Consider the following 24,732-nt stretch of genomic DNA (forward strand, 5'->3'; position numbering starts at 1 on the left):
CCCAAGAGACGCTGCCTTCCCGCGGCGCCCCCGCCCCCCGAGCTTCCCGCAGCCGGGCCGAGCGCCCTCACCCCTCACCCGGGGCCCCGAGAGCGGCTAGTCGGGCGCACGCGCGCCCCCCGCCCCTCCCCGCAGGCGGCGCAGCTTCCCCTGCAGCACCTCCCCTCTCGGGGAGGGAGCCGGAGGGGGCTCGGGACGCCGCGCGCAGACCTGCTCCCGCTGCGCGCCGCGCCGCCCTCCTCCGAGAGTAGCAGCAGTAGCCGCGGCGGCCGCAGGGGTTCCCGGCTGCCGCAGCTCCTCAGGGGAGCCGAGCGCGCCTCCTGCGAGCCCAGCACCCCCAACCTGCTCGCCGCGCGCAGCTGAGCCGCCGCGCGGGACTCGTCGCCCAACATGGATTTCCTCCTGGCGCTGGTGCTCGGGTCCTCGCTCTATCTGCAGGCGGCCGCGGAGTTCGACGGGAGGTGAGCCGGACCCCGGGGCGCCCTCTCCTGCTCGTTGCAGCGCTAATTTCACACCGCCCTGGGGTTCCCCCTCTCTGCTCTCGCTCCAGAAGTTGGGCCACCGCACAGCCTCGGCGGGAGGAGAGCCGTCGAGCCGCCCTCTCTACCAGTGGCTGCCCGAGGCCTGGAGGGCGCGCCCCCTGCGAGTCCGGGAACCCGGCCGCGGCTCCCCGGGAGAGGCTGCGCGGCGGCGCGAGCCGCCCACCCACGGCTCAGCAAAGAGGGCTGGGAGAGAGGGGAGGCTCGAGCCGGGCGTCTGGGTTCTGAGGGCGCGGGTTAGCCGTCCCAGAGGAGGTGACGCGCGGGACATCTCTTGGCTGGGAAACTCTCGTTCTTGGTTTAGACAGCTCTGCAGTGGGGAAACTTCTAGGTGGTCGGGGCCAAATCCCGGCTGGGAGCTGTCAGGGCAGCTCACACAAAAGGTGGGGAGAGGAAGCGACTGGGCTTCCAGGGAGGGACCTGTTTGCCTCCCCACTTGGTTTCCTTGGCGGGGGTGGGGAACTTTGCGTGCGTGCGTGTGTCTGTGTGGTGTCTGTGTGTCTGTACGCACACACAGCTCTCGAGACTTAGGGCGAACCTGACTCCTGCGTGCTCTGACAGGTTCCAACAACCCAAGGCTGTGCTCCGCTCCGCTGTCACTCAGCCTCTCCTCCCGCCTCTGCGCGCGGAGCCCTCTTCCCCATCGCCGGATCGGTTCCCGCGACTGTGTGTGTGTGTGTCTCTGTGTGTGTCTCTCTCTGTGTGTGTCTGTGTGTGTGTAGGGAGGGCGTGCTCGGTTACCCCACCTCGGCGCAATTGCAGACCAGAGTCGCCCCGAAACGAGGCAGGAGCAGCCAGGAGAGTTTTTAACTTGGGTCACACCGCCCTGCAGTCACACCGCCCTCAGGCAACGACCGGCACCCACACTCCCGCCCCCGCGCAGCCGGAAAGACTGCCGCACCTGTTTTTCCTGCAATCTTGGAACGAATCAGTTCCACAATTGATTGGTTTTCTTCTACCTGGAAGGAACGGAGGGAAGCCAGTGGAGCGCTGAAGAGAAGAAGCGCAGCCGCTGGTTTACCACCTGGTTGGAGGAAATGGAAAGTTCGTGGTTATTTGTCCTTTGGGCTTGGGGGCATAAGGGGGAGATGAAAGGAAGGGGAATTGAAAAGATTAGGGAGCTAAAAAAAACGTGGGTAGCGGCCAGAGGCTGTTTTATTTTATTAAAGTAATTATTTGCCCACATTCGTGTCTGTTGTGCGTTTCTTTGCACACATATTTGCAACAAGAAATACATCACATGATTATGTATAAGATTTCCATACAGCCTTAAAAAGATGTCTAAAACAGACAATTAAAATATTGATCCTCTAGGGGGAAAATGTCATTGAGGTAGGTGTGAATCTAAACAACGAACCGATTTACCAAATAAGGTGTCAAAGTGGAATCTGGTAGTAAATCTTATCCTGAAATCGAGTGCTTGCTTTAGTCCTTATTTACATTAGAGAGGACGGTAACACGAATAGTTGATGCAGGAAAGTTTCAAACCACAAGGACACTTGAGATGTTAGCTACACTTTAAACTCTCCTTGGTTTTATTTAGTCTTCTTTCTCAAGTACATTATTTTCTGGGAACTTTTTCTGAAGAAGAGTCATACCTGGAAAAGAGTTCTGTTTCATTTGATTTTGAGAAACCTCCCTTCCTTCTCCTTCCCACATGTACCTGTTATATAAGGCAGAAAAAATTTTTCTTTCTGATTTGACATGTCTTACTTAATACTTTTCAGTTTACAGTGTATCAGTCAAAACTGACTTTCCTCTCAGGAACAGGTGTGGGCCTTTGAGGAATCTGTTTTATTTCAAGCTTCAGAAACCATCCTATGAGTGGCAGCCTTGAGAATTCTTGGTTTTAGCTGGTGCTCTTTCCTTGTAAGAAAGGCTCTTCCCCTCCCTTTCCCACCCCCCTACTCTTGGGCGGTTGTATCTGCATTTGTCTGATGTTTGAAATTAGATCATGGCAGAACTATTTCCCTGAAGGTGTGTTATTGTTTTATTTCTTCAGGCATGAAGGAGTTCATAGAAAGTTGTTGGGTGTGATTAAAATTTTTTTCCAAAGTAATAACAAAGAGGAAATTATTTTTAATTTCAAAAGTGTCTTTATTTAATTCGAATCTTTTTGTTTGGTAGGTGGCCCAGGCAAATAGTGTCATCCATTGGCCTGTGTCGTTATGGTGGGAGGATTGACTGCTGCTGGGCCTGGGCCCGCCGGTCCTGGGGACAGTGTCAGCGTGAGTATCACCCCTGGGACTTCAGCTTCCTTTGAGGGCGGGCTGTCCACCATCCGTCAGGGCTTCGCTCTGCACGTCGGAGGGCTCATTTCTGAGCAAGGCTTGGTGGTGTGGTTCTGATGGAATCTGCAGTCCCTGACCTCTTATTCTGCCACTTTCCAACCTGAGCCACCTGTAGGAAGGTGCCAGTTTTGTTATTCACAGAGAGCCACCTAGGACGCTCGTTTTAGCTTTTGTCCCCCATACCTCCAGCTCTTGTTTTCCCATCAGGCTTACTCTTCCCTTTGCTCTGGGCTCTGAGGTGGGAGTAAGATAGTGAGTCTAGACTCTATTTACACTAAATAAACTCTGAACCTTGTAGCACTTATAAATTCCTTACCATGGCTGTTGTATAAACTGGCCTATTTGTAAACCTTTTTTTTTTGAAGTGAGATGGTATTGACTGGCTTCTAAATGGACCACCCAGTATAATCCAATAATACCTCTGGGAAAAACCCCATCATCTTTAAGTTCCATGAGTAATCAACATCACGTAATAAGTACCCAATCAGAACACTGATTTTTAATTTTACATGATCACAAATGGGTATTTTAATGGTAGAAGTCAGAGCCACATCCCAGAAGTTTGAGAAATTCATTCCCAGCATTTTATCTGGATCTTAACATTTTATCCCACTCTCCCTAACAAAAGAATCCACAAACTACCAAGTAAATTTCCGGCATATCTTTGGAGCACGAGGTTGGTGTGTCTGGTTAGATAGTGGGAACTGAGTTGGGTGTCATATATCCCAGTGTTTACTGCTGCTGAGAAAGGAGCTTAGAGAAATAGGGAAGGATAGTCTGGAGCTGGAAAGGGAGGAGCCTGCCTTAGAGAAGTGCTGGCAGGATGAGGAATCAGGTAGATTCCAGTTTGGAAAGCTAGGCACTCCCTCAGCTATTTCAGTCTTTGAGAACTGTGCGTGATGTCTGTCCTTAACTTTGTGAAGGAGGGAGAGTGACAGCCCCAGGTTGACCTCTCTGGTTAGGGATGGAAAGGTAAAGGGGACTAAAGTTTGTCTACCTGCTCCCTGCAAGCCACTGGGCCAGACGTTTTGCACAGTTGGGTCATTGCTGCTTTTTATAAAGGCAGATGGTGGTAACTTCAGTTTTCAGTAAACAAAAGAACTAGGTTAAGTTTCTGTGCTCCCACTGGTTGGTCTATTCCCGTTGTTTTTAAGGGAAGATGGTCAAAAAAGAAGAATGGTACCTGGTGAAATAAAGTCTTATGCCACAGGGCCAGAGGTATTTGCACAGCTGGAGGCCACAGGTGTGGAATTTGAAGAGCAATCCGGTGTTGATAAGCAAAGGGTGAAGAGAGGATTCTTCTCTTGACCCAATACACACATCTCTCCTGAATAAAAAATAAGTAGTTTCTTTGCAGGAAGGGAGACAGTTTCCTCCTCCTTCACTGCCTTAATTTTCAGGACACTCCCAAAGCAAATGTTGCAGTGCTTTGGGTGTGCACAGGCCGCCAGCCCCACCCAGGACAAGGCTGCCTGGCAGAGTGCCCTGAGCTCAGTGGAGTACACCTTCCATGAAGGCAGCGTGTCAGGGCAGTCGGCAGAAGCACGCGGAGGAGTATATTTGCACTCTGCCAGATGTGCTAAAAGAATTCCGCGGAGAAAACTCGATCTCTTAGAGGTTCATCACCTGTGGAATTCCCCAGAAAGAACCTCTAGGAGCTGTTTTATGTCTCTTTACCTCGGAATTAAATTTTCTCTAATATATACTGGCTTGGCAGTTCTGAATTTGAATGAGTTTAAAGACCTTTGAAAGGTCCGGTGGCTTTACAAAACTTAAACATCCAAGTGATTTCCTAGCGTTCCACTTTCTGCACAGTAGCTTTCCCAGCAGATATGGGACACTATTCTATTATTTTCTATACCTTCATTTTGATTCTAAAAGACTGCACAGTGGTCAAATATAGTATTGGATAGTACTTATCTTTTCCTTCCTGTTACTGAATCCGAGGAAGCTACAACATGGCATGAGGTAATTACTGAAATGGTAATAAATGCGTAAGGTGATCCTGCACAAATCACAGTTTACCTTAGATTTGGTGGAAGTTTGAGAAGCAGCATAATGGAGGGAACGTGGACTCTGGAGCTAGATTGACTGGGTTTAAATTAGTTCCACCTCTTATTAGCTGTGTGACCTTGATCAGGTTATTCAGTCCCTCTGTGCTTCATTTTCCTCGTCACTAAAATGGATCTAAGATAGTACAATACCTCCTAGGACCACAACACGGCTTAAGTAAGTTATGATTTGTAAAGCACGTAAAACTACTGGCACAGAATAAACACTGTTATGTGTGTTTGGTGAAATTAAAGAAATATAAAGGACTACTGCTACTGACAGTGTTCTGGGATGGGACATACCCATGCTATCAGATTCTTTGTTCTTTAGGCATGATATATGCATTTTTGCATTTATACTGCTGAAATAAAAAAATGGTTCCAAGGTTCTGTGTTGCAATAAAACAAAATGCCTTTAAAAAGGGCCAGAGGGATCTTTACCATTAATATTACAGATGGCAGAGTTGTAAAAATGAGTTCACAGATGGATGCTGCCTTGTCTGTGTTTTATTTTTGCAGAACCTCAGATGGTCCAAAAGCCTCTTTGCCAGTTCAGAGATTCCCCTGTCTTTGTTTTGCTGTAAACAGGTAGAGGAATGTGGTCACCTCAGAGTGGGAAGAAAGAACGGCTTGTCAGGGACAAATGGAAAAGTCCTGATTAGTTTTTAAAGAAACCTTTTGTGAAATTAAAACCTTTGTCACTGTATTTATTCAAGGAAAGTACCTTGCTATTCTTTAACAGTTACATCTGGTAATGGATTACCTATAAAAATTCCAAACAGCTTCTGGGAAATCTAATGTGAAAAATGTTTTTGCCTTCCTGACCCTTAGATAATCTCAGGTTCTTTTTCCCATGAGGAGCATTCTCCCTTCCTTAGCAAAAGTGCCCTGGTTCTCATTTTTCTGAATGATTCACTTTGGAATTTTCCTTCAAATCAGCACAGCAAAGCAAAAGGAAACTGTTCCCACCTGCATGTAGAAGCGCCCAATTTGTCCCTTAGAAGATGTGTAAGTTGGGGGAGACCATACCCTCATCGTACTGTTTGTCAGGTCTCACACCCTAGAGCACTGACCCTTGGGTGAGTGTTTACCTCCGTTTGGTTGAGCATATGTGAGACATATTGACTCAATATTGTGTGAGTCGAGTATATGTATTTACACAAAACATGCTGCGTTTCATTTTCACTTGCTGCCCCCCTTTCCATAGACTTGTTGGGAGAGGACAACGGACATGGCAGGGGGCTTGCATTGCCCAGCCTCTCTCCTGCCTCACCAAGTCCACCCGCAAAGCCGTGTTCAGCCAGACTTCCTGCCCTTCCCTCTGGGACTGAGGAAGGAAGGACCAGAGCTGCTACCCAAACAGGCACAGGAGCTGTCCTTCTGCCTCCCGCCTGTGCCACCCAATATTCCCGCCCCACTGGGGAAAGCATGACCTATTCCAGACATAGGCAGGTTATGTTTTCATTGTTCTTTTAGAGATCATACCCGTACCTTCTTTCTATCCTTTGATTCTTTGTTCTGTGTTCTTGACTTATAAACAGATCTCTACATGTTGAGAATTCAAAATTGGGTTTTCCAGTTAATTGTCTTGGGCTTTACCTTTATTGACTATTGATATGGCTCTTGATTGTAAATGGGAAATTTCTTAATATGTTTATAACACACCGATGCTTCCATATTTACAGCACACAGCGCCTTAATCACTTAGATTATCACAAAATACTTGTTTCTTGCTCTGTAGTTATTCTATTTAACTTCCTTAACTTTTCCATCTTGTTAATGGCACATTTCATTTTAATTATTTTAACAATTTCTCTACTCAAGTGGAGATCTCTGTAATAAAGGTTTCTCAGGGTTTGTATATCTGATTTTAAAAAGCCATGTATTCCGTGGAAACAGTTCTTAACTAAAAGCACTAAACAATTAGGGACAGCTGAGTGGAGCCCTGACTTTTGTACCTGATTAGCTATTTAACATTTCTCAGCTGCAGTTTTCTTATTTTACAAGTGGATTTCTAAGGTGCCCTGCAGCTCTAAACCCCATCTGAGAACTTCCTTAATATTGAAAAGGGTATATAGGATCTAGATATTGCATTTCTGTATGGTTATCTTTCTGTTTACTTTACTTGGACAGTTGGCTCTATATGTGGCTATAACAATAGTGTTTCTGTTGAAAGCACTTTGTAAAGGTATGAAGAAAAACTCAAAATACAACTAGTTCTAGGTTTCAACAAAGCTGTTCAGTTCCTGAGTTCTTAGGCTGTCATTGAGCAATTTGTGGTTTTTGAAAGAATTTATATAAATTAGGATGGTTTTGTATCATTTTTCCTTAAGACCAGGCAAAATGCAGGTGTTTTGTTATGTTTCTTTGGAGATTTTGTTGAGAAGTGAAACCTACTCCCAGAGTTTGCTTTGCTTTATTAGTTCTAAACCTCATTTTCTCCTCCCTCCTCTCTGAAGTTAGTAAAGGCTACAACTGTACAATTGCCATGTAAAGTGAAAATTCTGGATTTTTATCAGCGCTAGATAAACTTGTAGGTTAGTGCAACTTAAGGACTGAGAAACAGTAATTCATTCTGAAACTGTTTTGGAGTTGTCAAATAATTTCACTTGGATAATGTATCTTATGGCTAATGATCGTGGACCACTAGAAAGAATGATGAACAAAGCATTGAATTATTTATTTCTGTATTTCAAATGAAATGGGTATTAATTTAAGCAGAGAATTTTGATTTGGTAAGTGAAACATTTAAGTGTTCACTTCATATTTCATTCCTTATTCATATCTGGGTTCGGAAATCAGCCTCTTAAAAGGAACATGATTTTTTAATTTTTGTTCCCTATGTCGGTCGTTGATTTCCTGTCCCTAGTCACAAAAGTATATAGATTACACCCTTCTTTGATTTTTTGGATTTTGAGTACTTTCTTTAAAATAGTTAAGAGTAAACAAGAAATATTGGAAGTGACTTTTTAAAAAAATTTTTTGAAATTTATTTTATTTATTTTTGGCTGCATTGGTTTTTCGTTGCTGTGCACAGGATTTCTCTAGTTGCTGGGGGTGAGGGATACTCTTCATTGCAGTGTGCGGGCTTCTCATTGTGAGGGTTTCTCTTTGTTGCAGAGTACGGGCTCTAGGCACACAGGCTTCAGTAGTTGTGGCACTCGGGCTCAGTAGTTGTGGCTTGTGGGCTCTAGAGCACAGGCTCAGTAGTTGGGGCACACGGGCTTAGTTGCTCCGTGGCATGTGGGATCTTCCCAGACCAGGGCTCAAACCCGTGTCGCCTGCATTGGCAGGCGGATTCTTAACCACTGTGCCACCAAGGAAGTCCCTGGAAGTGACTTTGAAGGCCACACATAGTGTTCCCCTACTGTTCCTAGTGAGTGCCTTTCCATTAGTAGTGAACAACCATGGCAACCTCCACTGGCCATGAATGAACATTTTATAGATGAAGCAGGTTTTTATATGCATACAACTGTACACGCTCCAGGAGTAACTGGGAATCTCAAGGCAGGTTGTGCTGCTCAGAGCCGTGTTGAAGATTGCCAGCAGGTCGCAGGCCAGCTTAATGGAGCTGAGCACGCTTCACTGTCTTAATGTTTACCAGCTTCCTCCTCTAATTTTGGGGTGAGAATGCAAAATCTCATGTTTTATTTTTTGAGGTAGGAATAAATGCAAAGCAGTGGCCAATCGTATAACTACTTTCAGCGTTAAACCTGAATCTCCAAATCCTTAGCAAGTCCGTTTTTTGATTAAGATTATCCAACCACCACTTTGCATGAAAAGGTTAAGAACAGCATGTACTTTGGGTGACTTCAAGTGGTCTTGGAATGCAGATTCCAAACTAGAATCAGTGTTGAAGAAGTTTGACCTTTTTCCATAGGTAGTTTTGGAGTATGTGTCGTCTTGAAAGTTAAGGTTCACAGAAATTACCTTGTTCCTCCATTCTTTCCCCGCATTAGTACTGATCTTTATATCATACTGTTGAGAGCTACTAATTTCCTTAGATCCCCTCATAAATTAACCTGGGAAGGTCTTAACCTTTACAGACTAGAAAATTTTAGCACTTCTCAGCCTGGGAGGTCAGGTCAAATCAAGGGAAGCCCTTCAGTGGGCTTCAGCTGCTGCGTCTGCCCTCACATACCTGCCACAAGGAGATGCTACCTGAAAGCGCACGTGCACGTACACCTGGTCCTGAGGAGCCGCTTCCAGCCCAGAAACGGCACTTTGCTACTGAGAAACTTTTTGATAAGCTTTGGAAAATGTAGGTGTGCTTCCCCCACCCCCTTCTGTAGCAATGGTAATGGTGGTTTTCATCCGTAGAATTCATGTTATATGCATTTTCTTTTTTTTTTAATCTTTATTGGAGTATAATTGCTTTACAATGGTATGTTAGTTTCTGCTTTATAACAAAGTGAATCAGTTATACATATACCTATGTTCCCATATCTCTTCCCTCTTGCATCTCCCCGCATTTTCAGTCAGTTGAATCAAGTGCTTGCTTTTAAAGCGAATCCAGAGATGCTGAGTGATTCCCTGCAGTTTCCTTCAGTGAGTAATGGAAGGTATTCATCACAGGGGCTGCGCCTTCATCACGGGGGAGATGAAAGGGAACGAGAGAAGGGTTATAATGGTCTAATCCTCATCACTCCTCCCCTCCCCCACCACCATGACAGATACTTTTGCCCCTTTCCCACCGATTTTGTGCAGGTTTAAAAATTTTTCCCATCAGCCTTTTTTTTTTTGCGGTATGCGGGCCTCTCACTGTTGTGGCCTCTCCCGTTGCGGAGCACAGGCTCCGGACGCGTAGGCTCAGCGGCCATGGCTCACGGGCCCAGCCGCTCCACCGCATGTGGGATCCTCCCGGACCGGGGCACGAACCCGCGTCACCTGCATCAGCAGGCGGACTCCCAACCACTGCGCCACCAGGGAAGTCCCTGACTCATTCTTTTAAATATGGGTGTATCATATCTCTTTTAAATAGGGATGTACCATAATTAATTTTAAATTAATTAATTAAAAAATCCCCTATTTATGTACATTTAGGTGGTTTTCAATATTTTATTTTTACAAAATATGCTGTAGTGAATATCTTTACACATTCATCATCACTGTTATATACATACAGATATGGTAGAGATAGTCATCCTATTTTTATGTAAGTACAGTTGTTGAAGAGCTCTCATTTTATTTTTATAAATTTTCTTATATGAAATATGTAACTTAAAGGTGATTAAATCACGGATAATACAGAGTGGAAACCTTCCATTCAGTCATTTTCGATTTTTGATTCCTTAGAAGATATCTTAAAAGACGAATAGAATGGACTTATTTCTATGTTTTTATGCCCTACCTTGTGTGGGAAAGGATGTGAAGTGGCTTCCAGGAATGAATGCAGTAAAATAGGAAGATATAATTAACAATGGCTAGAGGAAGAAAAAAGGATAGAATAAAAGATAAGATGTTGGGAGGCGAGTTAATAAGTGCAGATATGTAAGCCATAGGATTTAAATTAATGTTTCATAATTTAGCTCTTAGTTGCTGCTAGCCAAAGGAAAAAGGGAAGTTTCATTGCTTATATAATTCATGTTGTTTGTTGGGGAAAAATCAAGCCAGTTATTTGGGGAAATTATGGCTTTTCCCACATATAGTACTGAAAAAAGACTTTCATGTGGTCTTCAGAGAGTGGGGTTGAATGATGGAGTGGAAGGGGCTACAGCAACGTTTTTATCATGAAGCAAGTGGTGGTTTTGTAAAGCTGTTCATAGAAGAGCCTCCAACCTAAGAAGAGACCCTTACTCTAGAACTGCAGTTCATAGAAAACTATTTTACAAGCAGCTTCAGAAACGTTATACATACTTAGCTTTCTGATGACTCAGCTTGATTCAGCCCAGAATATCTAGCAGTGATGGGTGAACTGTATAGTACAGGGCTTTGGGTGGACAATTCCAGGTTAGACAAAAGACAGTGTCAAGTTAGGATCTCTGACAATGTCAAGTTTGCTGTAATATTAATTAGAAGCTAGTCCATATATTTTTTCTATTTTTTTCAGCCCATGTATTTTAAAAATCAGTCAGCAGTTGATGGAATTGGTACCCAGAGGCATTGGGAATGGAATACAGATAGGTGTCTCCTAGGATCCAGTATTAGGAGGCTCTGCAAAGAAATCAGTGGGAGAATTTTTTGTATCAATTTTGTATGAGTTATTATTTTTGTATTCATTGAATATCAGTATAAAAAGTCATTACCATTTTGTATGTACTTACTCATTTTCATGCAAATTATAACTTGGGGTAAGAGGTGAGGCACAAACATGGCTTCCAGGCATCATTTATCCTACTTATGCTGTTACTTGGAGTAAGGGCCAGTGAGCCCAGGAACAACAAAATCTTTGACCAGTGCTCATTTCCCCAAAGCTCCTGATTGTTATAGGTGTGCAAAGGAGCCCAAATGACCCTTAGTTTTTTTTGTTTTTTTTTTTGCGGTACATGGGCCTCTCACTGTTGTGGCCTCTCCCGTTGAGGAGCACAGGCTCCAGATGCGCAGGCTCAGCGGCCATGGCTCACGGGCCCAGCCACTCTGTGGTGTGTGGGATCTTCCTGGACCAGGGCACGAACCCGTGTCCTCTGCATCGGCAGGCGGACTCTCAACCACTGTGCCACCAGGGAAGCCCAGACCCTTAGTTTTTATTCTAGTTCATCTGGATCTCATGGAGGGCTGCTTTAAATAAGCCACTGGGGCCTGAATAGACTCAAAGCAGAGTCTCATGTCACCGTCCAGACACAAACTTAACTTGTTTTCACTGGAGTATGAGGAAAGGTTAATCCTCATGCACTCCTGAAGCTCCATTGGCAATGGAACCTGAAACTCTGGGATACATATGCCCTAGGAGAATCTGTCTCTCAAAAAAAAAGAAAAAAAAAAAGAAAGAGAAAGACTCAACATGATGTGTCTGGAGAGGGCCCCAATCCAGTAAGTGCCCCATCTCCTTGGGAGAAACAGAGAAAGGGACTTTGAATGCCTTTCCCCAGAGATCAGCACCAACCAGGGATCTAACCTGTCCAAGAATTGTCACCCTGTATCAACCTGGAGGGGAGCCAAGGAGTTTACATCGCCAGGGCCAAGATCTTACATTTCTTTGTGAGAATAAATAAATGATCAGTTCTCAAATATAATAGAATGTAGCCAAGATAATTTCGCTTGAAAAAATTTCAAAGTAATATCAATCACTGACCATAGAAAAATACTGTAGCATAGGCCTAATGTGATTGACAGTGCATCCCTGGGAATCTGCCAGAGAAAATTGGTTTCAAATGTATATCTAGTTACTTAAAAATCATCAGTGTGTTACAAGGTATAGACTTCAGTTAAGTAATATCAAATATAAAGAAATTTATATTTGTGCATTTTAAATTATATTTAGTGCATTTTAATGCACTAAAGCTTCATTTTCCAATTTCATCACGTAATTACTACTAGTGCCTAGTTGAGATAATTATGGTCATAATATAAATACTAATAAAATTCCTAATAAAGCCAGCATAAAAGAGTATGTTACAGCTTGGATGTGATAATGTATTATTATGTATGGTAAAATAGTGTAGCTATCCATGTGTTATTACATATTCTTTCATAGATAGTCTCAAGAATTTTAGATAGTTTCATAGATAGTCTCAAGAATTTTAGTTTTAACTTAGCCTGATGAAACACTGTTAAGTCAACTTTACACTGTTAAGTCAACTCTTACGTCTGATAGAAGGAAAAAGAGATATGAATAATCAAATTGGTTTTGTAGCTTTACAATATAGTAGTTGATTTTGTAGAAGAAACAGTTTTTCTCCAAATTATATTTAATTAGAAGCCCTCATTTTCTGCCGTATATTAACCAAAGGCTGGAGACAGCCTTGGTAGGTGTTAGATGCTGGGGAAAGCCAACCTGAGACTAAGAATCTGCTGTAGGTGATTTGCATGAGGATAGTCTAGAATCAAATAAATTTTAAAACTGAACACTTCATTTAGTTAGTATCTCTTTAATGGTCCTGTAGATTAATGCTATAAATTCTCCAAAACTGACGTTGTTTTCCTATTATAACATCATCAGATCACAAGGTTAAGGTTGTCTTTTGTAAATATTACTGACTTATTCTGAACTTTTAGGAACTATGTCATCACAGTTTAAATTTGTGCTAATGTACACAAAAGAAGAAACTATTAGACATTTCTGGATTTATGCTTACTTTGCCAAAAACAGTGTTGTTTTTCAAAACTCTCTAGCCTTGTTTTTATAGATCAGAGTTTTCAAATTCAGTTTCTATGAAAGATCCCTAAATGGTCAAAGGTGTGTGTTTTTAGCACAGAGACTAACTCCTTGGATAGATTTTCCGAACATAAGCTTCCTGCCACCCAAAATATTTTTCTAAAGCCTTTGTTACCTCCTATTTTATTTTAATGTTGATTTTGTAGGTACTTGGTAACTGTCTGCCAAGGGCTTTCATGCCAACAAATAGCAAATAATAGAAAAACACAAATTGCAGCTCATGCTTAAGTGTGTTTTTTTTTTTAAATGTACATGGATGTTTCGAGTTGATTTTATATTACATAACTTACTGTGGCAATAGTTTCTACTGGGTAAATTGTCCCAAGCTCATCTGATTACGTAAATATTTTGTGGTGTTTCATATAGATAATGGTGGTTTCAATTTTTTTTGTCCCTTGGATTGAGTTTTTAAATCAAAACTCAATTGAGTTTTTACTGATGAATTAAAAGGTTCATTGCATCTTGGTGTCTATGTATGGCCAAAAATTAGGATATTCCCCTGTATAGTTTATTTCCTAATTAAGACAGAATTGTGTTTTTTTGAAACAGGTAAATTGGGGGAGAAAATATAAAATTATGAAGAAATGATTAGATTTGTTAAATTTTCTGTTCTCTAATCTTGTGTTGAGGTCTGATGAATGCTATAGCTTTAATGCGTATAAAGCAGTAGACTGAAAGTTGGGGTCATCCAAATTCTTACTCAAAATGCTATTCGTGGGCATGGGATCTGTTGTCCTGGATGTTGGTGTTACAAACATGCAGAGTTGGAGAGCTGTCTATGAATAGAGTTTGCCAGGCTAATATTAACTTTTTTGACAATGAGAAATTTGTGAAATTTAGGGTTGGGGTATGGAGAACATCTTAGAGTTACTTTTTTCCTAGCTAGAGATTAGGGTTAGAAGGTAGAAGTACAGTGTCAGGGAGGACCATTCCCTTTCGCCTATGTACCTGGCATTTATCACCTGGAAAGAGGTGCCTGTATCATGCTTAAGAGACTGTCTGACGATATGCCAGAAGATAGGGATACCTTTGGCTAATGAGGAGGCTCAGTTCCTTTGGGTTTCTTATCCCTCATTTTCCCTAACTCTATCCAAAGCCCAGGATGGACTTCAAATCTGTAACCTGTGTTTAGCAGGCAAGAAAAGTCATCCCCGAATAGTTCAGTTTCTTTGGTTTATTCTTCACAATTTTATAAAATCATTAGGGTGCTTATGATCTTTAACCATGCCTGATAATCACTGAGACCCCTCAGTAGAGCGTAGCGTCACTGAGAGCCCTCAGGTGAACTGAAGCAGTGGTCTGGGACAAGTTGCAGGAGAGTTCTACAGTTGTGAATTCTCACCAAGTGGCTTTGCTGGTGAGATTGCATGTGTTAACCACTGTGGCTCTTTACAGTGGCTGTTGGGAAGCAGGTTATCAGGAAAAATGGGACAGATTTTTCTATATTATGTGCTACTAATGAATCCTATTTTAGTGCTTTTTAGTGGGGTTTATACCACAAAACAATACATGTAGGGCATTTATTTTTGGCAGCTTTCACAAAAAAACGTGGTGATGGTTGCCTATGAAAATTTCCTTACGTGTCAATAGAGAATAGATTCCAGAAACTTTCTGGAAATAATCTTCTCCGTGTTTAAAATTGCTTTGATTTAAAATGCAGTTTTGTATAGTTTTAAAATGCAAATTTTAGAATATGGGGCATTGGCTAAAATTTCATGCTAAGAAGTCTTACTTAATGGCTATACATACTGATAACATAAAACTTGCTAAATCTATGTGTGTCAAGGCTGATTTAAGTTAAGTAAGAGAAATGTGACCCAACTTAAGATATTATGAACAAAAATAAACTATACAGAACTGTTGGATGCTTGGTACTAACGTAACTACTTAGAAAACAATGACGTTTGCTATTCTTTATTAGCTTGTTTTACCTCTGTTTAAAATCATTTAATATTTTTTCTTGATAAATTAGATTTTTCAAAATTGGCATTTAAAGAGTATTAAAGAAACGGTATCCTTTTATATTTTTCCCTTCTCATACATAACCCTAGTCATAAACAGTTATCTTTAATATGTGATCCAGAATTAATTTGCAATTTATACTTTGATTTATTTTCAGCTTTTTGCTTAGATTGTGCCTGATATATTTCATTACTTTTTTTTAAGAAATGTATCAACATCAAGATATGGTGAGTTCTTTTAAAGTTATAAACCTAACCAACATACAAAAAAACCTCTAACAGGCAAATGTAATGTGTACCTGTAAAAGTACAGAGCAATCATTCTGGATCGATAGTTAGATTATTACTTTAATTGAATCAAATTGGACTTAGAATTATTTTCTTCTAATATTACCTAAAAGAAGGCTCCATTCACCTAATTTTAAATTACACAAATAAATACACAAATGGAAAGTTAAAAGTCTTTCCTCTTTAAAGCATATTTTATGCTTTAAAGAGGAAAGACATTAATCCAAAAGGGAAGTCATACAATCATCTCTTCCCTTGCCTCTAGGATCTCTAGGTTGGTCGAATGCTGACCATTACTAGTAGTGTTTCAAGTTTCTTCCATTTACTTTCATTAAAATGGGTAATTTACGTATCTTCAAGTGAAATGGCTGAGCTTTCACACTAATTCTTGTTGCTATTGACAACCAAAGCAGCCATGCAAGAAGAAAATGCTGTGGAAGGAAAGAAAAAAAACCTTAATATTTCCTCCGCAAAGTTGGAGAGAAAAGGGAACACACAGTATGTAAGAAACAGGTAAGTAAAGATATATCAATTTAAAAACTACCAGACTTGGTTACTAATTTATCAAAAGTTTTAATTTTTTTCAGATATTTTGTCCAACACTCATTTAAATAAAAGGATACTGTCTCTTGGAACCAAAAATTAATATTCTGAAAATGAAAAATTGGATTGGAAGGTACCGTGTCACAAAAGGTCTGAAATACTTTAATTTAGAATTTGAACTATGAAAGAATAGCACAACTTCAATTATTGGTTAATATTTTTGTTACAAAATGTTTTTTGATGACAAAATGGTGACTAAAATATTACTATTTTGAACATGTCCTAGATTTTTTTGTTTGTTTCAGAAAAGCACTGAAAGTTGCATATGTGTAAGTCTCCGGGAATGTAACAAGTTGATAAATACCCAAGTCCAGCCTCCTTACAGAGAAAAGATCTGGAATTTCTTTTTTTGGACATTTGTTTTGCAGCTTTCTACGTCTTAAGGCAGAGAATAGCCAGGATAAGGTGCCAGCTCAAAGGTTAGATGAACATATTTTTTGAAATAATTTTGGCTAATCTATGTCTTGAAAGACATACAGTACTTCTAAATAATAACTTTACAAAGTTATTAATAAAACTTAACACTAGTTGTGTTTTTGAGTTGCTTTTGGTGGTGGTGGGGAACTATATTCCTTAGAGATGTGTTTCTTCTGTTCATAATTTTATTTCAGTTATTACATTAAACTTTTCCCTTTCAGTTTATAATTCCTTTCTCCTGTTTTATGAATCTAATAAATTGACCTCCATTCTAACCTAAAGGACAGTTTATGTTTTTAATACTTAAAGAAGCAAAAAATAAAAAGTCCACCAAATGAAATTACTAACACCATCCTATCATTAACCTGAGGGAATTGTATCTCATATTCATTAATTCTCCATGGAAAGAATCAGGTAAGAAATATTTTTATTGTATAAGATATGTAAGATGTTATAATAGCACCTTGTAGTATTCATGCTATTGTTTTGGTGCGTAAAGTGTTTCTTGTTTTAAATATTTTTGGAAGTGAACAGTGTTACCTAACAAATCACCCTTGTGATACTTCTGTGAAAATTTTTGGTGAAATATGCGAAATTCTATTTAACGGAGTTGGGGCCAAGAAGACAATGTACTTTAAACTGATAGATGGAAGATACTATGACATGTCAGAGAAAATGTTTTTAAGGGGAGATTTTAATAAAATCACTTGGGAACAAAATTGATAGTTCTAGAAATAAAAGTTAAGAAATTTCTCTGTTCAGGGACACTTAAAAAACCAAAGCATATGTATCTTATATTTACTATCAGCTATAGTATTAACTAGCAGAGCTATGGCAGAGGTTAAGGAGGTCATAACAAAGAGTATAATGTGGGCTTTGTCACCAACAGATGTGGGTTCGGGACCTGTTCCTGTGACTCACCAACTATGACATACTAGATATTTTACTTAAATCTTCTGAGCCACAATTTCCTAGTCTTTAAACCTACTTGGCAAGATTGTTGCTGGCCATAAGGAGAATGCCTATTGCAGAACAGTTCTTGATAAATGTTTGCTATTATTATTGTATGGTCAATATAAAGAATACAAATGAACTTTGAAACAGTGTTTTATTTTTACTAGGGTCCATGGTGGCATCCATGGTATAGCATATTTTAAAATACATTTTGTTTACCATGCCCATCATTTGGAAAAAACCCATTGGAAGTAGTAGAAGATTTCTCAGATTATTCATTTCTAAAATAAAAACTGTCATTGGATGACCATCTGTGCTTTTGAACCATTCCTTTTCCACTTCTTTAATAACATCCATTTGCAAATGTCAGAGTGAAGTAGGCTTTGGTTACCAAACCCAAGGAAAAGGAACTGGAAGGATCGAGAATTGAATTGTAGAATTACATGTAGAGTTACTTAGTCATTTATTTGACACACATTTGAGAGTTTACTAGAGGCAAGGAGCTAAGTTAGGGGCTGGCAGAGATACAGAGATTAGTAAAACATGGACTCTTGCTTGGGAGGAGCTGATTTGGTAAGATGGTTGTCTCTTATTCCTTCCAGGATTCTAAAGTAGGCAAGAGTTAAGGATGAAGAGTTGAGGCTGTTTAGAGGAAGAATTACTTCCTGCTGGCGAGGATCAAGGAAGATTTCACAGACTCAATAGTGTTCAGTTGATTCATTCATTCAGTAGCTACATACTGAGGGCGATTATCTGTCTGATCCTGTGCCGGCCACTGCAGATACATTAGTAAGATGAAGCTACAGGCATTTATGTCATTCCCTGTCAATGTTGAAGGCCCACAGATGAAGACAATATTGGATGAGAGGTGTGTTTTGAGATAGGATATTGTGAGAGCACGTCTCAGTGGGCAGTATCCCCACCCAAGAGTGATGGACTGGCGGCCTAGCTAAATCCCGAGGGATAAGTAAGTCAAGTAAAGGGCACCCTGGCCAGACAGAAAAATGCACTGAAACCTCAGAAGCCAGAGTGAGAGGCACATTCCAGGAAATGTAAGAACCTTCATTTGGCATTGGGGTATGTGTTTGAAGGATATCTGATGAGAGATGCTGTGGGAGAGGTAGGAATGGGCTGACTCATGGAAGGCCTTTGATGTCATCTTAAATAGAGTAGGGTTTATCCCAAAGTTGCAGAGGGACATTGTACAGATTTTAAGCAGGGGAATTACGTAATCAGATTTATGTTTCATAAGTTATAAGCTGGTGCCAACGGGTCGGATCTAGCCTACAGGTGAATTTGATTTTGCTCACAGAGAGTGTTAAGATTTTTCGAAATAGTCACCAGTGTTTCTGAGGAAAAGTGGGTATCAGGCTTTGTTGATAAATCAGTAGCTCTGCGTTGCTGCACGGAATTGGTGGGCTGGAGTTGCTTAGCGTTGCCCCATTTGGAGAAGCATGTACTCCTTTTTATCATAGGGCTCACTGCTTCAGGCAGATGCCCAGGATCTGTAGGCATTTGGGGTTCTGGGGCCAATTTCTGAACAGTTTGCTGATTGGCAATTAAGAGATAGCCTTTTGAGGCTCGGGACTAGAGGCTGTTACCGTAAACCTGGTGAGAAATTGAGTTTTAAGCGGTATTGGTGGGACCAGAGGGAAGAATAGGGATCGAAAGATAGAAAAAGAAAGGATGGGGAAGCATGCTTTAGGACAGTGCTGGGGAGTGCAGGCTTCGTAGACAGACTTGGCTGCTACCAGACCTGTGTTTTTGAGAAACTTACCTAACCTTCCTGAGCAATAGCTTCTTTTTTGGTAAAATATAGATAAGAGCCCTACCTTACGGGGTTTTTATGAGGATCAAATGAGAAAATGCAGAACACTTAGTTCAGTAACTGGCTCCCATTCATTCACATTCAGGAAAATGGTGGCTGGTGGTGGTGAGGATGGTTGTAAGGAAGATGGACTCCAGGATGATGCCTGCATTTCTGGTGTGTGATTTGGTGAGCTAGAGAACATGGGAGAAAGTGCAGATGAAGACTTCAGTGTTGGATGTGATATGTGTGAAGTGCTTATGAGACTTTGAAGTGGAGAGATGTGATACGTGGTTGGATTCCAGGGCCTGGAGATCAGGGGCGCGATGTGAGAAGGGCACAGGCTGTGATTTGATGATCTCTCCACCCCTGTCCTACCCACACCTTCCTTCCCCTCCGTCACCTTCAGTCAACATTAATGATCCTCACAACTACCTCCATAGAGGATCAACGTTACACAGTATCAGACGAATGTGGGAGAGGTAAAATACTATATTGCCTGTTGGCTGAAATGTTCTCTGAGAGTTTTCAATTCTTGAAAAACTTTCCTTCCGGTTTACCATTTTGGCCTCCAGCCGAAAGAAATGAGTAATTCAATATTTGTTTATATCAAAGGCTGAAAAACATCATACTCTACAAACAGTCTATCTTCTTTCCCCTTTTGGTTGGATTTTTCTGTTTCCCATCACTATCACTCCTAAGAGCAAATTTTCAACCAAAAGTAAATCATTGTTAGGAATGAATGACTGTACTTATGTTTGAAATTTATATGCTTTCTTAGCTGAACATACTGAGAATCAGCCCTGCCTCCAGGCCTGGCTCAGATGCCACCTCCCCCTTTCCTTCTTCCTGATTTTAGCGGCAGGAAGTCTCTTCTTTCTCTACATTTAGTTATTAACACTGGCACGGGGCCTATCTCATCCTGCCCTACATTGTGCTTACTTGTGGATTTATACCATTTGTTCTGCTAGGCTGTTAGTTCCATGAAGCTGGGGACTGTGTCTTATACACCTTTAGCTTCTGCAGTGCCTAGTCTAGCTCAGTCAGTACTTTGAAGGTATAAGGACCAGGCACTTCTGTACAAAAGGCCTAAAAAGTGTGAACATGATGTAATCTTAATAAGCAGATTGTAGTTTTAGGAAAGACTGTTTACTGAGAAAATAAATATATTTAATTTGTCTGCCTATCTTATGACCTTATTACATATTAGAGATCTTAACTCTTTTTTTTTTTTTTTTTTTTTTTTTTGCGGTACGTGGGCCTCTCACTGTTGTGGCCTCTCCCGTCGCGGAGCACAGGCTGCGGACACGCAGGCTCAGCGGCCATGGCTCACGGGCCCAGCCGCTCCGCGGCATGTGGGATCTTCCCGGACCGGGGCACGAACCTGTGTCCCCTGCATCGGCAGGCGGACTCTCAACCATTGCGCCACCAGGGAAGCCCTAGAGATCTTAACTCTTGATGAAGCTTCTTAAATCTATTTACATGCTTGAAAACACATAAAGTGTAATCTGATTGTGTCATCTACTGCTTATAATCCATTATTGTTCACCATTACGGATAGAATACTGATTCCCTGAGTACGAGAGTCTTCAGGCTGATGATTGCCTTATTTTAAAAAGGACTGTTTTTTTGCAATGTGGACCCAATCCCAGTGGACTGCCCTCTCATTGCCAGACCCTCTGCTGCTTCATGCCTCTCTGGCTTTGCTTATGCTGCTTGTTCTGAATAAGGCCCTTCACCCAGCCACATGGTGAATTCCTACTCACCCTTTAAGATTCAGTTCACATTTCTTCCTGCCGCCTTTCCTGACATTTTTCCTACTCCCTCCTGTCTGCAGAGAAATTCTTCCTTCTATATTCTTTTAACACCTTGTACACCTGTCATGTCTGTCAGGAGACTGTATGAGATTTCAGAGCAGGTACTGTGTATTTAAAGAGCTCAAAGCTAGTGGGGGAGCAGGATAAGAAGAATAACTGTGATAATAAAGCATGATATATGTGTATATATAAATATATGTGTATAAAATTTATGGCAGGGGTATGCACAGAGGTTTAGGAAAGCACTGAGGAGGGCTCCAAACTCAGGAGGGGCAAAAGCAAATACTGTTTAAGCTGGGTATTGAAGTCTGTCTAGATGTTAGTCCATCAGACAAGGGGAAGAATGACATTCCATGTAAAAGCATGCAAGTATTAGAGTATGTTACTTCCTGAGAACTGCCATCAGTTGGTCTGTTTGTGGATATGATTGTAGATGAGGCTGGTGGGACAGACAGGAGTCAAATTATGAAATGTGGGGTTGAATGCCATACTGAGAGTTTGAACCGGTATGATAAGTGTAATGATAAGTAAACATAGTGAGGACTCAGTGAGTATAAGGGGGAGAGTGACATGGTGAAACCCCCAGTTTTGTTTTTTTTTTTTTTTTATATGTTGGGGGTAGGAGTTTATTTATTTATTTATTTTTGCTGTGTTGGGTCTTCGTTTCTGTGCGAGGGCTTTCTCTAGTTGTAGCAAGCGGGGGCCACTCTTCATCGTGGTGTGCGGGCCTCTCACTATTGCGGCCTCTCCCTTTGTGGAGCACAGGCTCCAGACGCGCAGGCTTAGTAGTTGTGGCTCACGGGCCCAGCCGCTCCGTGGCACGCGGGACCCTCCCAGACGAGGGCTCGAACCCGTGTCCCCTGCACTAGCAGGCAGACTCCCAACCACTGCGCCACCAGGGAAGCCCCACCCCCGGTTCTTAATACAGTTTCTTAGACACTGTAGCTATTCCTCTTTGTCATTCTTATAATTCTCATTATAGATAACATTTTATTGAGCTCTTACTATGAGATGGGTACTGTTCTAAGTACTTTATTGGATTTTCTCATTTAATCATCCCAGTAAACCTATGGGTAAATTCTATATGCACCATGTTGCTTTACTATTTTGTAAGTAAAAAATGGCAGTGCTGACAACTTCCTCTGGTTCAACCTATGATCTTCATTTTAGATCAGAGGGAAGCTGGGTAATCTGCATGGGTCACTCATTTCCCAAGTGGTAGAGCTGGGACCCAGCAGTCTAACTCCAGTACGTGTGCCTTACCCTCTTCTCTAGAGTGCACTAAGTGAGCAACAGCTCACATGTTAAGAAATATTTGTCAAAGTATACATATTATCTACTCATGTTTATAATTTTTTTCCCATTTTTATGTTTGAAAATTTCAAATCCACAGAGGAATTGAAAGTATAGCAACAGTAAATATCCATATACTCTTCATGTACAGTTGTTAACATATTACATATTTGCATGTATGCATACTCTTCTCTCTCTCTCTATATATATATATATACACACACACATATACACACTCACACATATACACATTAGTGAGCCATTGGAAAGTAACTTACGACATAATGGCTCTTTGTACCTATATCCTTCAGCATGCATACCATTATCACACTTAAGAAATTTAGCATAGGTACAATAATATTATGTAACAAACAGTCCATAATTAGATTTCCCAAATTATCTCCAGATGATTTTTATGGTTTTTTTCTGATCCAGGTCCAATCAAGGATTATATATTTCATTTAGTTGACATTCCTCTTTGGTCTTCTTTAATTTAGAAGAGTTCTAGATCTACTATTTTTTTCCTTCTTGACAATAACATTTTTCAAGAGTCCAGGTCAACTGCTTGGTAGAATATTGCACAATCTAAATTTGTCTAAGGTTTCCTCATTATTAGATACTAGTTAAACCTTTTTTGCAAGAATATTACTAGGTGATCATATATTATAACATTCCCATTGCACATGTCAGTTTGTTCTATTACTGGTGGTGCTAAGTTTGATCACTAGATTAAGGTTCTGACTACCAGATTTTTCCACTGAAAGGCACCTTCTTCTCTTTGTAATTAGTAAGTAATTTATGGGGTGATACATTGAAACTGTTTGAATATCCTGTTCCCCAACAAACTTTTGGATAATTTTTGCTCAAATTATTTAATGGTGGTTATAAAGTTGTTTTTTTCAGATTCTGTCATTCCTTCTGCGGGTTCACTGGCATTCTGTAAAGAGGAGCTCTGTTCTCTTCTTTTTTAGAATCACTGTGGACCCGTGGATTCTTTTATTATTCAATTGTTATCAATTACTATTCTTCTTCTTCTTGGTGCTCAAATTATCCCAAATTTGGCCAATGGGAACACTTCCAAGCAGCTCCTGTGTCCTTTTCACTTGTTTCCCTCATTCTTTCAATATGTCCTTGCTTTCTGTCACAGCAAAACATTTCAGCCTCTCTGCCCCAGCCCTGATTCCTTTTATTGTGGGACGGTATTTAGAAACAAAGATCTGGAGACTTCCCTAGTGGTCCAGTGGTTGAGACTTCACCTTCCAATGCGGGGGTCTGGGTTCGATCCCTGGTCGGGGAGCTGGGATCCCACATGCCTTGCGGCCAGAAAACCAAAACATAAAGAACAGAGCCAATATTGTAACAAATTCAATGAAGACTTTAAAAATGGTCCAGGTCAAAAAAAAATCTTGACAAAAAAAAGAAACAAAGATCTGGGTGTTATGTGTGCTCATTGCTACTGTTACCCTACTTAAAAAAACAAAAACAAAAATCTACTTCACACTTCCTGATAAGTAATAACACTTTCTGATGTGTTCTTAAAGTCTCATTTGGCATTAATCTAAATTCCACTCTTGTACCACAATGAAAACAGAAAGAAAAGTTAAAATTTCAAGTAAACCAAAAATGACAATACTTTTCAGAAGATAATTCTTAAGTGGAAATGGATACTGTTTAATTATGGTGAATAAAAGTTAGCTTGAGATTCAAAGATGCAGATGCAGGCACTTATTTTCTTTGGTCTACTTCAGGAATTAAAAGTTAAATAGAGATTAAATAGGTACTTGAGAAATTTGAATTGGATTTTCCCAAAGACAAAAATAAAATAAGGTAGCCAGACAGCTCTTGGGATATAACATTATATAGAGCAGAAATCCTTATTTATTTTAACATCATACTCTAAATTATTAATCAATTGGTTGACTCAATATTTGACTGTAGTTTATGATTAGTTTAAATTCTTAATAAAAATAATGTTACTTAAAATATGAGAACAAAAATAATCATAGTTGTAGTAATATATCAGAAGAGATAACAATTCTGTACTTCATTAATGATTCAAAATCTGGGTTCTGCACAAAACAAGCAGTAGAGCAAAGAGATTATTTTATGTTGAAACATTCTGGCAGGGTTACTTTAATTTTCTTAACTTACAGATTGTATTCTTAACTGCAACTTTTCCTTCCTAGAAATGTAAACTAAATACCTTTATGCCTTTAATTACCTTTGATATTCTCTATCCCTCTCATCCTTTCCTGTTTAATATTACTATGATCTCACTCTCTTCCAAATCCACTCAAAAAGCTGGGTTTCTGGCCTTTTTCTGACTACCAGAAGTATTAGCAGATTCTCCACGGAACTGGGATAAGAAATTTTTACTGAAATCGGGCAAGTCACTTA

General features: G+C 40.7%; 1 protein-coding gene across 5 annotated transcripts in view; it reads left to right on the forward strand.

Annotated features, from left to right (window-relative positions):
- Positions 1-255: 255 nt before the first annotated feature.
- NPNT (nephronectin) overlaps positions 256-24,732 on the forward strand; it is a 74,429-nt gene continuing 49,952 nt past the window's right edge. For 2 of the 5 annotated variants that reach the window (XM_060148549.1, XM_060148552.1), the window contains exons 1-3: positions 256-461; positions 2,667-2,767; positions 16,416-16,466. In XM_060148549.1, the coding sequence (XP_060004532.1) occupies positions 391-461; positions 2,667-2,767; positions 16,416-16,466 (223 nt within the window). In that variant the 5' untranslated portion in view covers positions 256-390. Of the gene's footprint in view, positions 462-2,666; positions 2,768-10,930; positions 11,049-16,415; positions 16,467-24,732 lie in introns of all 5 variants that reach the window. The other 3 variants (XM_060148550.1, XM_060148553.1, XM_060148551.1) reach the window with 2 other exon arrangements.

This window comes from Lagenorhynchus albirostris, chromosome 4, assembly GCF_949774975.1.
Source record: "Lagenorhynchus albirostris chromosome 4, mLagAlb1.1, whole genome shotgun sequence".
Classification (NCBI taxonomy): domain Eukaryota; kingdom Metazoa; phylum Chordata; class Mammalia; order Artiodactyla; family Delphinidae; genus Lagenorhynchus; species Lagenorhynchus albirostris.